The sequence below is a fragment of the Pan troglodytes genome, chromosome 10 (assembly GCF_028858775.2).
Source record: "Pan troglodytes isolate AG18354 chromosome 10, NHGRI_mPanTro3-v2.0_pri, whole genome shotgun sequence".
NCBI classification, from domain to species: Eukaryota; Metazoa; Chordata; class Mammalia; order Primates; family Hominidae; genus Pan; species Pan troglodytes.
The window spans coordinates 73018691-73034185 of NC_072408.2; the positions used below are offsets into that span (position 1 = coordinate 73018691).

At 32.2% G+C, this 15495-nt stretch overlaps 1 protein-coding gene and 1 long non-coding RNA gene across 35 annotated transcripts in view; one reads left to right on the forward strand and one right to left on the reverse strand.

The window, feature by feature from the left end:
• LOC134807486 (uncharacterized) overlaps nucleotides 1–15495 on the reverse strand; it is a 177269-nt gene that overhangs the window by 68995 nt on the left and 92779 nt on the right. The gene's annotated exons all lie outside the window — the stretch shown is intronic.
• Nucleotides 1–15495, forward strand: part of C2CD5 (C2 calcium dependent domain containing 5) — a 95782-nt gene that overhangs the window by 20420 nt on the left and 59867 nt on the right. For 9 of the 34 annotated variants that reach the window (XM_016923802.3, XM_016923808.3, XM_016923805.3 and 6 more), the window contains exons 7-11: nucleotides 509–707; nucleotides 5997–6148; nucleotides 8983–9174; nucleotides 10753–10838; nucleotides 11454–11486. In XM_016923802.3, coding sequence (XP_016779291.2) covers nucleotides 509–707; nucleotides 5997–6148; nucleotides 8983–9174; nucleotides 10753–10838; nucleotides 11454–11486 — 662 coding nt within the window. Of the gene's footprint in view, nucleotides 1–508; nucleotides 708–4893; nucleotides 5094–5996; nucleotides 6149–8982; nucleotides 9175–10752; nucleotides 10839–11453; nucleotides 11487–15495 lie in introns of all 34 variants that reach the window. The other 25 variants (XM_054664469.1, XM_054664475.1, XM_520796.6 and 22 more) reach the window with 10 other exon arrangements.

The window sequence follows — 15495 nt, forward strand, 5'->3', positions numbered from 1 at the left end:
CCTTCTTCTGTCTCTCATACTTTCTGTTCAAATGTTGCCTTTTCACAGTTCTTCCCTAGGTACTGTAGTTCCCTCTACCCTTTTGACCACTTTCCCTGCCACTCTGACCTCATTCCCTTTTTAAATTTTTCTTTGAAAAACTTGTTTACTGTTTTATTTAAAGTTTACATTTATATTAAGAGTTATATGTGTATATGTGTGAATATATATGCATACATATATTTCACACAAAGTATCAATGTTATATTTATATAGCAAATATATTTGTTTTTATTCTATATATTTGTGCTGTATAAGTATATATTATATTTTATAATTATGCTATATTATAATAGAATTATGTTCTGTATTCTGTAGAGGCTAAACCAGATTATCTTTTAAGTTTCCTTCAAGTTCTGAAAATCTGTGATTTTCTTGGTCTTTTTTTTTTTTTACCACTACCATGTCCAGTCTTATAGTATGTAATGTAAAGCTACAAAGCAAGAATGAGATTTCCCATGTTTTGTAGGTGAGCTGCAGAGGAAGATTGGCTTGAAAGTACTTGAAATGAGAGGAAATGCAGTTGTGGGGTACTTACAGTGTTTCGATCTGGAGGGCGAGTCTGGGTTAGTGGTGCGAGCCATAGGAACGGCGTGTACTCTGGATAAATTAAGTAGCCCAGCAGCATTCCTTCCTGCATGTAATTCCCCATCCAAAGAAATGAAGGAGTAAGTATGAATCAATGAAATTGTTCTTGCTAAGATTTTTATCTTTTATCTATGCTTTTTCATTTGATTTGAAACATTTTAGTAGGGTTGTTCAACATTTTCTCTGTGATGATTTTTATTGGTGATGACTGTCAAAATTTAAAACTTAAAAATATTTAAATATTCCTAATATTTTATTTATACCGTCTTATTTATTTTTATTTTTATTTTTTGTGACAGGGTCTTGCTCTGTTGCCCAGGCTGGAGTTCAGTGGCACAGTCTTGGCTCACTGCAGCCTTGACCTTCTAGGCTCAGGTGATCCTCCCACCTCAGCCGCCTGAGTAGCTGGGACTACAGGGGCAGGCCACCACGCCCAGCTAACTTTTGTATTTTTAGTAGAGATGGGGTTTTGTCATGTTGCCTGGGCTGGTCTCAAACTCCTGGGCTCAAGTGATCTACCTGCCTTGACCTCCCAAAATGCTGGGATTTACAGGTGTGAGCCACTGTGCCCTGCCTATACCATCTTAATATGAAACAAATTAAGTAATATAAAATTAAACTTATTCCAGATATTTAGACACTGCATATATAAAGCATAAAATGAATATTCAAGCATTGTGTGGCATTTTATTTTCTGAGGAATACTTAAAACCCTCTACCAGATAATCCAGTTATACTTATTAATGGCCACATAGTATATAAAGCAGGAAAAATTGATTTGTGCAGAAGTGTTAAACTCAAATGTCTAGAGGCCAGGGAGTTTATATGAATAAACTAACTGAGTGTAATTAAATAGAGTATACTGCTGCTTGTAAAGCCAAGGTTGGCAAACTTTTTCTGGGAAAGGCCAATACTTTAGGGTCTGCCCATACAATCTCTTGTCTTTATTTACAAAAAAAGGAGTTTGCTGATCCCTATTCTAAAGAAATTTAGAGTCATGCATTTTAGAAAATCTATGTGTGATCCTGCAAAACACTTCTGTTGGCTTGATTTGGCCTGTGTGTGTCATCATTGTGTCAGAGGCAGAGATTTTCAACATGATGGTGGTCATGACTGTCATCACAGAGTGTTTGGAACAAGATTTTTCAGTCATAATGATTAGGGTGCTAGGTCCTGTTGGGGACTAAAAACGCTGACTATCCTGCACAGCAAGGGACAACCCTATACAATGAAGACTTGTTTCATCCTAAATGCCTTTAGTACTTCGGTTGAAGACCACTCATCTAGAGATTCTTCTAAGTCAAGGGTTGGCAAACTTTTTCTGTGAATGACCAAATGGTACAGGTAAATGATTTAGTTTTTGCTGATGCTACTTCATAACTGCCATTGTAGCACAAAAGCAAACATAAACAGTATGCAAGTGAATACAGTGTGACTGTCTTCAAATAAAACTTACTTACAAAACAGATGGTAGGACAGATTCGGACTGCAGTCTGTAGTTTGTGGACTCCTGTCTTAGATAATCAGGGAGTCAGAGTTGTATAGTCAGGAAACCTAAAATGTTTCCCAGTTCAGTAGTCAGGAGGGGTTGAATAGAAAGGTATCATAGTATGAAAAAACATGTTTTTTCACCATCTTTTTTAAAATGAAATTTTCATCTTTATCCTGAGTGCATTCTTTTTGTTAGCCGTTTTATTTCTGCTGGCCATTAGTCATTTGGGTTGAATTTTATTCATAAGAGGAAGCACAGTGTTACATACTGCTTAATTTTATTTGGAAACACATTGGCAAATGAAATAATTGTTTTAAATAAATCGAAGAATGAATTTGCTTTATATTCCATTTAAAATATCTCCTAGAAAGATAAGAATTGCCAGCTGCCAGCAGTAGAGTCAGATTGCAGGTTTAGCTTTTTGAGGGATTCAGATTTTTTTCCCTCTCTCTGTAGCAAATTTAAGTAAATATTTACTAGCAAATTAAAGTGCAAGTTTAAACAAATTTAAGTAAGTTACCTAGTGGAAGGAGAATGACAAAGCTATATTACCTGTTGGTTCCTTAGAATGAAATACAGAGAGCAAGGGGATATGTTTTGCATGCATTCAGGAAGAGTTCTATTAGTGTAAATCTTCTGGGATTGTATACGTTTTCTCCTTTTCTAATCTTGTTGTAGCCTCATGATGGACGTAAGTTCCTTCCTTAGGATTTTCTAAAAGGCATCTTACTAATTAAGTCAAGTTATTTTTTAAAAACCCTCAATACTCAGGCTGTTTTATTTCAACTGGCTTCATTGTATTTTTTGAGAATGAAGCAATTTGGGTTCTATTTCAAAGCCTATTTTATGATTCAGCTGATTATAACTATTCTGGTATTTAATTGTGTAATATTGTTGATTCTAGACAGGAATTTGATAAAAGGTGGTTTAGATTATGTTATTGACTGACTGGAAAGGAATATTAATATTATAAATACCACAGGTTATTATGAGGCATCCTTTCATGCAGAGAGACTGATCGAATCAGAAAACTCCAAGAGTACATTATGGTGATGTTCCAGTGTATTTGAATTTTAATTTGATGCCATAATTTGAACATTTTACACTGTTCATTTTAGTTTTTTCATTTTATTTTACCTACATTAATGGTGTGTTCTACTTCCTAAGTTTTTTTCTTTTTGATGTTTAGTGTCATGCACACTATAAATCCCTTTGGTGTTTTCCAGCTTAACTCTCTTGACAGTAGAAAGTGCTTTTAAGTATGAGTTATTGCTTCTTTACTTAAAAAAAGTACTACGAGACAAATTCTCCTGTGTATACTACTGATTATAATAAATATAGCATTGTTTATTTTTAAGTCTTGGATTTTTTAATTCTTTTTGAGAATTCTTATACTTTTTCTCACTTCAGCGGAGAAATAAAAACAAAAACAAAACCTTACTCATTTTTTGGTGTAAAAGTAGATCACCAATGAATTGTTTGATTTTTATCCATTATAGTAAATACCTTTTAATTTCTATTAGCAACAAACGTAGAAACAGTTCTCCTATTGCAAAATCAGTAATATTTTCATAAAGTAGTCTGTAGACCTTAGGAAGGACTATTATGATCAGTTAGTGATAGCTCATGTTAGAACCTTGACAAATTGTGAATTGGGGAATGTTCCTGGGCAGTCAGTAATATAGCAATAGAAAAGAAAAAAAAGATCAGGTAAAGTTGGGCTCTTTGCCTGCCTTTAATTTGCGTTCTAAAAAATGGGGATGATAGTTTTTCAGAGTGTACTCACATATGATTCATATGATTCTGTTTCCCTCATTGTGTGTAAGCAAAGGCATTGCACAATGAAATAATTGCTGATATTAAATTCAGGATTCTTATTTATGTAGTATACCTTTTTACAACATTCAATGTAATCCTTTTAGCCAAATTTTTTCTTAAAAATTTCAAATCTTATATATCAATATATACTTGTATAACTGCTCTAAGTATACACACACATAGATATGGTTTATTATAGGATATAAGTCGATATCTTATAAAATTTTGATTTGGAATATAGTTTATATGATATATTCTGTATGAGAGCCAAAGTTATTGACATTGTTTTATGAAGATGTCTTTAAAAGCAAGGTCCCCTTGTTTTGTTTCCAGTGTAACCTGATTTTAAGCTATATATTTGGTGTATTGAAATACTGGAATATGTTTATCTGCGTATATCCAATCAGTTCACTCATTTCTCTTTATGCCATCATCTCTCATATTCTTAAATACCCCTATCTTAGTAGCCTAGACAGTTATTTAACTTTCTTTATAGAAAATATAATTAATTATATCAGCAATTCATATCTCAGTTTCAAAGGTAATATAAGAACTTTATATTTGACTTTTTACTTTTATGGGCATCCCTCCCCGTAAATAGTGCATAGTAAGTTCTATTGTGATGAAAATAATAACAAATATGTTAAGGAAACTTAAAATACAGATCTTAGTCTTGTTCTCATTTAATTTCATTGACTATTCTGCTTGCTATTTTCTTATTCACAATTAATAAATTAATCACAATTAATTTATTAATCGGATACTTTAAAACTATGTATCCTAACAAATTAATATTTAGCTATTTTTCAATTTCAACTTGTTTTTTGCATGCTAGGGATTAAAAAAATAAGTTCTCTTCCCTGACTAAAGCTCCTTTGAAATTATTTTAACATAACTCTGCTATCTGTTGTATGTATTGTTTTCTTTTCTTCCACTTTGACCACAAATTCCCTCAGGTCTCCGCTGGTTCATCCTCCAAGCCATGGATGCCGCTCGACTCACAACAGCCCAATTCACACTGCTACTGGCTCACGACTTACTCAGAACTTCTCTGTGTCTGTTCCCACTCTCATCTATACTGGTACGAGACTGCTCAGACTCCAGAGCTGGGGAGATGCAGGCCACGGGCAGAGTGGCTGCAGAGGCAGGCAGGCAGGTAGTGTAGGCAGGTACCATAAATCTTTGCTTCATCCTTTTCTTCCTCGAAGTCCAGCTGCAGTGAGGAACTTCTGTATTTAGCTGCCACAGAGTCTCTAACTATATGGAAGTGAAGGTATTCTTCCAGCTTCCAAAGTCTCTTCCACAGATCCTCAAATAATGCTATTTTGTATATGTGTACTGTGAATTTTGTGGCGAATCCTCCCATATATATTTTTATAATTATTTCTGCATTTGTTTAAAAATAAAATTGATGATTAGATTCTAAATGAAATAGCTGCCAAAGCTTCCAATTTGCTTATTTTCTTTATATACAAAACCTATTACAGTAGGTCCTATTTCATTCTGTGGAAGAGAGCTATTGGAGAACAGGTAAGCAACTATTCTGCATTAAATGCAATGTTTCTGTGTAGCTGTATTCATTTTTCTCTCTGCTGTGTTTTTAGCTGTGGCACTCTTGCTGCTATAGGATAAGGAAACATTTTTTTCTTCTGAGGATATCTGTGTGTGTGCAAATATAAAAACAATTATGAATATTTACACACACCATTTGTAGTTACCATTTTTCTTTTGTAACTTACAGCATTGTTTATTTGAAAATATTTTGTCATATATTCTTTTTATTTCTCCTTTTGATATTTTTTATCCCCTTAGTCTGTCATTTCATGCTTTTTTGCTTTTTCACTTGGCTTATTAACTGTTTCAATGCAGATAATATTTATCTGGAGAGTGATGAATGGTTAAACAGCAATTGGTTTGTCTTTGGCCTCATTCCCAGCTCCACACGTAAGAAATGACTGCTGGCCCTGCCCCAATTCTTTCCTGGTGTTTGGATCATGCTGCCACCTGTCAAGTCCTTTGGCACATGATTACTTAATATTTCTCCACCTTCTTCTGGCAGGATTCCCTTCAATGAAGATCCCAATCCCAATACTCACTCATCAGGACCCTCAACCCCTCTGAAAAACCAAACCTATTCCTTTTCACCTTCCAAGTCCTACAGTCGACAGTCCTCTTCTTCTGACACAGATTTGAGTTTGACACCCAAAACTGGTAAGGCGCTTCCACCCACCTTTTATTTTTTCTTTTTTTAAAAATTTGTTTCTATTTCCTATTAGCTTTCCATCCAAATCTTTCCTCTTGTTTTTGCCACTTAAGTTAAAAAGAAAATGTGAATTCTGACCATTTTCAGTTACTGCAATTAAAATATGAAAATTTTGTATAATTCAGAAATTATCTTGTTTACATTTCATTGATTTAATCATAGTGTAGATATCAAAGTCCATGATTTATTTTGGCATGTAGACATTTTTCATTTTATGCTCGAATTAAAAGGAATAACATCTTAAAACATTTTGACTAAAAAGTAACACTAGTGGCTTGCAATCAATTGCATACAAGCATTTTTGAATTTATTATTTCTGCCTATTAGTGAATATAATTCTAAGATTTTATTATGAAAAAACTTTAAACCACTGAAATGGTTATATTAGAGTACATCTATCTATTTATTAACTGGATATTTAAAATGTTTGGTTTTACTAGTCTTTCTAGGTTAGAAAATAGCATTTTTACTTATTCTTAAATTTTTCTGTTCATTAAATTTGTATTTTCTAGTGTATTTTGATGAATGATTTCTGGGTTTTTATGAATATGTTTTATGATAAAAAGTTGATTAAAAATCAAATTAGTTCTTAATACCTTAGAATAGAATTAACTTATTTAAATCATTAAATTATTATTGTTTAGAAAAATTTAAAATAAATTTAAAAGCTTAATAGTGATGAAATTTTTATAAATAGTATTTTTGTCTGACAGTTTTCCCATCAGATGATTAAAACATAGTTCTTATTTGTTATTTTTAGTTAATATTTTTAATAGCCCTATATGTATATTAGAAAAGAAATTTATAAAACAATCCTAGATTTTGTGAAAACAAGGAAAAGAAGTCTAAATCCAAAGCAGTGCTACTTCTAAGGAAAGATCATTTTTTAAAAAGCCTATAGATTTAATTTCTGTTTTTATAAATGAAGTTGTAAAATATAAAGATAATTATAAACACCTGTTTTCTTGAAGATAACAGCTTCATCTTTCTAGATAATTGTGAATAATGTCTACAAATAATGTAGTTATTTGACAGTAATGGATGCTTTGGAATTTGGCACCTTACGAGGTTTATGCCATAAAAATGGAACCATCCAGATTGTAGTGAAAAAAGATTTTTTTTTTCAGATAAAGAGTAAGAGACTCTGGCCTTAAAATTCATGACAATCAAGACAAGAAAGACTTACATTACTATTTGAGTAATAAGTTTGAAAAAATATTTTTGAGACTTTGGTCCACAGACTGCATATTCCAGGCCTTTATTTATTTATTGTTATTATTATTATTATTTTATTTTTTTGCCATACCACAGATAAAGTTTGGAAAGCATTTCCTTGGTGTTTCTGTTTCTTGTTTCTTGTTTCTTTTTTTTTTAATTTACCAAAAAGGCCAAGCCTAAAGAAGATTGTCAAGGAATAAATATCAATGAACTTGTCGTATTTCATCTTCTGGCTCCAAATTTTTAGTTTAAAAAAATTTATTTACAAATGGGGTGTTATTCTCATGTATTCCTATATTTATAAGCTACCTCTAAATAATTTTTTTTCCTAAAATTATTTATTACTTCAATAGTTTATTTATATAATATTAGCAGTTTTCAGCCCCTTGGCCTTATATTATGAGTCCCTAAATATCTCTAAATTGTCCTGAGGAGCACTCCTATTTCTCATGGAGACTTCAAATGGCAAAATTGTGATTGTTATAAAAATTCTAAAACTATAATTTCAGCCTGTATTTCATGATTTTCTGCCTTCTGATTTACCTATATCAGAATCAGTGTCTTGAGAAATAATAGACAGAGATAAGCTGATTATAATTTATTTGGGAATCCAAAAGTAGAATAAAGTTAATAACATTTAGACTGAGAAAGTTGTTTTTTTTTTTCTGTTTGTAGTTAAAGCTACATTATCTATATTTCTGGTAGGTCTCTTTTAAAAAATTTTATATTTCTGTAGATACTAATTTTTGACATTTACAAGGTTTTATTTTTATATTTTTTCCCAAGTATTTAACTAATAGTGGAATTTTAGATTTACTAGTGTTAGAATATTGATTTGACACCTGATTTTAGCTAATTTTTTTTAGCCAGTCTTTTAACTATGTATAGTTTTTATAGAGGGTATTTGACCCTTAGGGTACTCATGTCTCTGTAAATGCAAATAATACTATGATCAGAGTAAAGTATTAAACATTTTAGAGGAAAAAGAAAAGTATTAATATATATCTCAAAACTGGACAGAAGTTAATATTAAAATTAATACTGACAACTGTTTACCTAATCCAGTACTGAGTATTTTTTATGGGTATTCAATTAAAGTGCCCATTGATGCTATCTTTTAGTTAGTAACATTTATAGTACTGCACCTTTATAACTTTAAATAAGTGTTTATATTTTAGGCAGCAAGTCTGGCTCTAAAAATTTGAAAATGGGGTACATTTGAATCTTGCAAATTCTTAAGCCAAAAAGGGCAGGCAAGTTAAGTATTTTGAAGACATGAATTAAAAGTTATTAGAATCACATAAAATCCTAAGTTAGTGATTTAAAAAATTTTAATGAATGTGAAGTTTGTAAAGGTTTTGTTAAGTTTTAGACTATGCCTGTTATTTTCATTACGTGGGATAGATGGTCTTGCTAGTGACTTCTCATTTGCTTAGTGTAATTTGTCTGTACATTTTAAAGTTCATTTTTATTGTTATATTTTGCCTCATCATTGCTTTCCTTAGCCTGCATTTTCTGATCATCTTCTGAATCTGCATCTTTTCTCTGCTACTTTCCTCCACAGCACCTTACCCACAGGGACCTAGGATTTACCTGTGTCCCAGCTCCCCCTCTCTCTCTTGTGGTTCCCTTCATCTTAAAAAGTCCTGTCTCCTCCTCTCGGAATCTAGCCTTACCCCTCATCATTCTAGCCTTGTCAGCCCAGTTCTGAGGAAAAGTGTTTCTTTCAGTGAAGAGCTGTTCCTGGCTGCTTCTGGTAGGATCACATTATGTCAGCTTTTTAATCCCTTTATTTTTCATGCTGTAAAAAAGTATTGGGTATTTTATACAAGATGCCTTTCTATTATTTTTCTTACTGGTAGTCAGAGTTAAATAATTGGAATTATAAGGATATAATTGAGGATTACTTGATGGCTAATCATGAATATTCTGCCAAATTATTTTATATATTAAAAAATTATATAAGGACATAGATCTGGGTATTTCTAATATTATTAGATTCTTATTACTACAGTTTCTGTTTTAGATGCTTTACTTTCTTTCCCTTCATACCAACTCCATTCACATTGGACCTGTGTCATCATGTTGCTAAACCATATGATTACATTAGTAAATTATTCTGTTTGAATCAGTTTAAGTCTCATTTTGGTGATATTCTTTTATTATCTTTTTTTCTGTCTGTTGCATTAATTATTAAATTTTTCTGCTCTATTTTCTGATATTTCAATTATCACTACAAATTTACATTTTATTTTCTGGCTTTTAATATGCTTCATATAAAGATCTTAGTTTCATTTCTATGTTTAGTATTGTATAGTCTCTAAAAATAATGTTCAGATTACTATAAGAAAAACCATTTTTTTGTTTTTAGGAACAGAATGGGACTATACATATGCTAACCTTTGTTTCCTTATCCAAGAACAGCTAAAAATGTAAAAGTTAATTAGTTCCTTTTTAAGTCGTTGTGGTAAATTTGGCTGTATGCATCTTCCGTTTTGAAAGGGATGGGATTAACTCTAGTCTGTAGAGCACTGGCTTCTTACCTGTCCCCTGCTTTCTATGATTGTTTGACCATAGTTGATCTATTGGCATGGTCAGAACAATAAAATAAGGTAGGGAAAGAAATTTAAAATTAAGCCGTAAAAAATACATCTAAGAGCTTGGGAAAGATAATTCTTTCATTCATAACTATGTACATTTGTGATGTGTCTATTACATGTCTGTGGTTTTTTGTTTACTTAAAAAAGTTTATGTTGATTTTTGTGGATGAGCGTTGACACGTATGAAATTAATACTGTTTTGTCATGATATGTTTAGAAATGGGAAGTTATAAGAAAATAGATTTGACTATATTTCAGACTCACCTGAATTTTATGTTTTCTAGAGAATTTTGGAATATTTTCAGTGAGCACAAGTAGTGCTTTTGTCTCTATATTTACATTTAATCAGACATTTTATATTTCTCATTTGTTAGTATTCTTAAATTGTTAGCATAGTAATTGTTACTATCTTGATTATTTTAATTAAAAGACTCAGCTTTTAAAATGGAATATTATGCAAAGATTCATCACCTTTACATACTTTTTCTTATAATTTTCTGAAAAAATTAAGTCCAAAACTAGCTGGGGTCAGTAGGGCTCTGACATGTTGCATCTAAAGAAAACTGTGAATAAAAGTAGAGTAAAATATGTGCTTTATTTGTCATCCCCAGTGCTTTAAATGTTTCGATCATTTTATCACATTTCAACTCATGATGTTTATGAAGATGAATGCAATTAAACTTTGTTTCTATAGTTGCTTTTTTGGTTGTTATTTATGTACTGATGTTCTGTAGGAATGGGAAGTGGTAGTGCTGGAAAAGAAGGGGGGCCCTTTAAAGCTCTTTTAAGACAACAGACTCAATCAGCGTTGGAACAGAGGGTAAGATTCACTTGATATTCTTTGTTCTTACACTGTTAATATGACTTTGTTATCTTATGCTTCCATGTACTTGCATGTTTTCATGAACTGTTTTGGTTACATATCTATAATATTGCAGTTTTGAAGTCCAAAATGGATTTAAGGTGTCAAAGTAATTTGTTTATGGATAATTACTGTTGATTTGGAATAATTACGTAATAATAATTTTTGTCTTGTTTAATCTTTTATCAGAAATACTATTTTTGAGAATACCTATTGAATGCTGAAGTAATTTTCCATTACGTTTATCATTGGAAAGGAGATGGTAAACATTTTGCAGAAAAAAAATTCCAGTAGCATTTTATTATATTAAAAATAATTCCTTAGAATATAAATATATTTATTTGCTGAGATTACTTTTATCATTGACCAATCTCTTAGGAATAAGAAATGTACAGATTCTATATTTCTAAAGATTAATATAAATAATGTGGTTATTCAGTATAATGCATCTATTTCAGTTACTGTAAGTTTGAGATTTAGCTGTATTTGTTCATTGGGAAAATAAGCAGTTACAGTTTTTGGATGATTTCTCTCTCTCTCTTTTTTTTTTTTTAAATAAACTTCATTGCTAAGGGAGGATCGCCTCATAGGTTCTGTAGAAGGCGGGTATGTTTCTGAAAAATGTGTGAGAGCCTATTTCTTGTATTGATAGCTTTCTAGTTTTAATCTTGGTCATTTAAATTTTATTTAATCTTTTAGCAAATGTTGACAGCGTTTTTCTTTTCGTAATGCAAAGTTTTTTTTTTATTTAATAGCACTGTGAGACTCATCTTCTTTTTTCTACTAACTAATATGGTGCATGTTATATATGTCATGTCAGTAATTTTAAGACATAGTTCTATAGCTTTCATTGTGCCTGATTTGGAAGCTATAAGCATTTACAGAATTTTCTTTTACATGTTCTATATTACACTAGCATTTGGGGGAAAAAAAGATGAAAGAGTAAATACCTGTAAAAGGATACATTTCATAAAACTAAAGTATTTCTCCTCTAGAGGTTGGTACAATTTATTTTCTAGACTTTTCCCTCCTTATGCTGACAGTATCTGTGTATGCACTGTTTACCTAGACAAGGCTGAAGAGAGCAGAGCTGAACTAAGCAATGATGAGGCTTTAGCTCATTTTTTGCTTCATGCTCTATCAAGCAGCAGTTACCTTCCAACTACTCTCGCACCTTGCAGGCAAACCTACAACTGCCACCAAAAGGCCCACCTAAACATTCAAATCAGCTATTAAAACCAAATATAATAAAAGACTGAAAACGTTGAAGAGGGTCAGAGTGAAGCTGTGTGTGTGTGTCCACTTACCATTTTTTTAGGCCAGAATGCTCTTTTTCCCTGTCCCATTATTACGTTCTCTACAGAGTTTTTCACAATAGGAATATGCTTGCTTATAATGAAATTACCATTCTGGAATTCACATCAACAGAAAAATGTGGGTTCCCTTGAAATTCGATATAATAAGATTTTACTTGTATGTTGTGCCTGTGACTTTATTGTCTGTACCAAGAATCTTTAAAAACCATCTCACTTTAAGGGAAAAAAATATTAAGCAGTGAAAACCATTTTGAATTAGTTTGGATAAAATTTGTGTTTTCAGATATGCATTTAAACATTCTTAAAATTTTGGACACATTTACACATTGGACATAGATTACTAAATAAACTTCATGGAATTAACAGTAAAGGTGTAGAGAACTATAGTTTTCATTTACAACCTTGTCAGTCCTGAGTTGGCAGTACATCTATATCGCCTATCCTCGAAGTAGCAGTTACTTAAGTTTATGAAAGTACTTCTCTACCTTGTGTACAAAGTAAGCAGCCAAAGCATTATCATCTTTGGCTTTCCTATTCACTTGCGACTGCCATTAGTATGGCTTCTGTTTTGGGAAAAGCAAGAAGTATGAAGAATTCTCTCCATATGTGTTCAGATATGACGTAATTCTGCTAATCTGAACACTAGATTATGTCACTGACATGATCTACTTATATGATGTTTTATATTCCTTTCTTTAATATTTGTTTCTATCCCTTTGGTAAACCACCCTTAATAAATTATATGGCCTTTTTTTTTTTTTTTTTCTTGAGGAAAGAGAAACTTTATTTGCCCAGTCTCTTTTACGGATTATTCAAGTAGTAGTTGTCAAAATTAAAAGTGTTATTCTTTACTGCACAGAAGCATTGCTAGGTTTTCGGGAGATGAGAAATAGAGATAAAAGTTTTATTTAGATTTAAGTTCCACCTATGAATTTTTTGACGTAAAGTAAATAGATATTTAATTAATTAATTAGGAGAGAGCCTCTCTCTATGATGCCCAGGCTGGTTTCGAACTCCTGGGCTCAAGTGATCCTCCCATCTCAGCCTTTTAGAGTGCTGGGGTTAGAGGCATGAGCCACTGTGCTCAGCCAGATTTGTTTTTCAATAAGACTTTTATTTTACCTGTGAGAAAATATGGAAGTACTTTTTTAGTTCCTTCAGTCAAGAAACCTAGTGAACTTATTTTAACCTAGTATTTCGCAAGTACATTTTACCATAGAACTTTCCTTTTAAAATACCTGTTAGTGAGGAACACATTTTGGGAAACATTGATATAAGGTAAACTCTTGAAGAATTTTGATCTTTTTAGAAGTGGGAGTAAAATTGTACAATAAACCATGGCAGAAGTCTGTTATGGATTTTATATCTAGAAAGTTTAGTCTTTTGCAATAATAAAAAGAGTATTTGATTTAAAGAATAAACTATTTAAATAGCTCCTAAGAAAAATCCTATTTAAATCTCTTTTTAAAAGAATACTCCCATTGTGCTCTGATGATTTTTCAACTAACCTGTCTTTGAGCACACACTATTAAATATTTTTATGCTGCCTGCCCTTGGCTTATGTCAAAGCATCAGCATGTAACTTTATCTAGGTACCACAGGGAAAGCTACTTTAAATATGAAGACTTTCTGGAGAAAATTTCTTCTGCAGTTCCTGAAATTCACATCTAGACATTGAAAGCGGGATGTGCTTGGGCTGATCTTAAGGAAGCTATTCTCTTTTTTTTTTCATTGAGACGAAGTTCTGTTCTTCTTGCCCAGGGTGGAGGGCAATGGCATGATCTCGGCTCACTGCAACCTCCGCCTCCAGGGTTCAAGCAATTCTCCTGCCTCAGCCTCCTGAGTAGCTGGGATTACAGGCATCCGCCACTACGACTGGCTAATTTTTGTATTTTTAGTAGAGACGGGGTTTCAGTATGTTGATCAGGCTGGTCTTGAACTCCTAACCTCAGGTGATCCACCTACCTCAGCCTCCCAAAGTGCTGGGATTACAGGCTTGAGCCACTGTGCCCGGCAGAAGCTATTCTTTTAAACAGAAGAAAAATCTATAAATTCATCAGGTGTAATAAAATCAAATCCTTAACTCTAAATGACAGTGAAACCAGATGATAAAGTTTGTTGCTTATAAAGAATCTAGGAATAAAAGGCCCTTTTGACTTCAGTTTTTCATATAAAAAACGGAGATAATAGTACTTCCCTCATATGGGAAAGGTTATACAGCACAGGCTACAGGGCCTGGCACATAGAAGTACTTGACAGTAGTTGCTAGTTATGGTGGTGATGATAGGTACTTAACAATCTGCTATAGATTTCAGCAGTAGCTCTTCTCATGAGAGAATTGTATGAAGACGGAGTTTTGGTTAAATAACAATGACATTTTTATTTATTATAGGTTAAATTTTGTGTTTTAGAGTGAATTGGTGTGCCGATTAGGTGAACTGGGGACATGTGAGGTGGAGAGTGGGTCGTGGCCTCAATGGGCAGCCATCGCCCTGTGTGTTTCTTTCTGACCAGCTCTAGTACAATGCTTCTCCTCGTTTCTTTATCCCAAACAAAGAAGTTTGGGGAGAAGGGTAAAGAACCCTGAATTGAGAAGTCATTTAGGTTCATTTATTCATACTTATGTAAAATCTTATATGAAAATATTTTCTAATACATAATTTACCTATTTCTTTAGAAGGAAAAAGGAAGTACTATCTTCCATTTAGCTTACAAAAATGTTATTTTCAGTATCTCTTGTCTAGATATTTAAAAGATTTAAGTATAAAGATTACATATAAAGTGATTTTTTATTCTGTGAGACCACCACATGCCTCAGATATTTTGAGGAAATATTAAAATTTAAGTGATCCTAACACTGAAAAAAAAATCTGAAAGACCTAACTACATTATTAATAATATAAGCTTACCTATACATTTCTCATTTAAAACTCACATTTACAAAGTTCAAATGTACTTGCTCAGTGATTACCGAACTGTTTTCCCAACTTCTTTCTTAATACTTATATTGTGTAATTACCCCGTGTGTGCTGTGCCTAACAATAAATCCATTCGAATATTTTTATGACTCAAAACTTCATTTACATTCAAATTTCCTAATAATAAATATGAATTCATTATGAGGTAATCTTCTAGTTTGTACAGTTTTTATTAGATTTCCAGGAATAAAACTTAGAGGACAGAAAAAGAAGTTTAAATGGAAATAAGGATGCATTTTGACTAAACATATTATAATACATTTATTATAAGTGACGTACTCTCCTTCCATCCTCTTCCTTATTTTCCCTCTACCTTTCTGC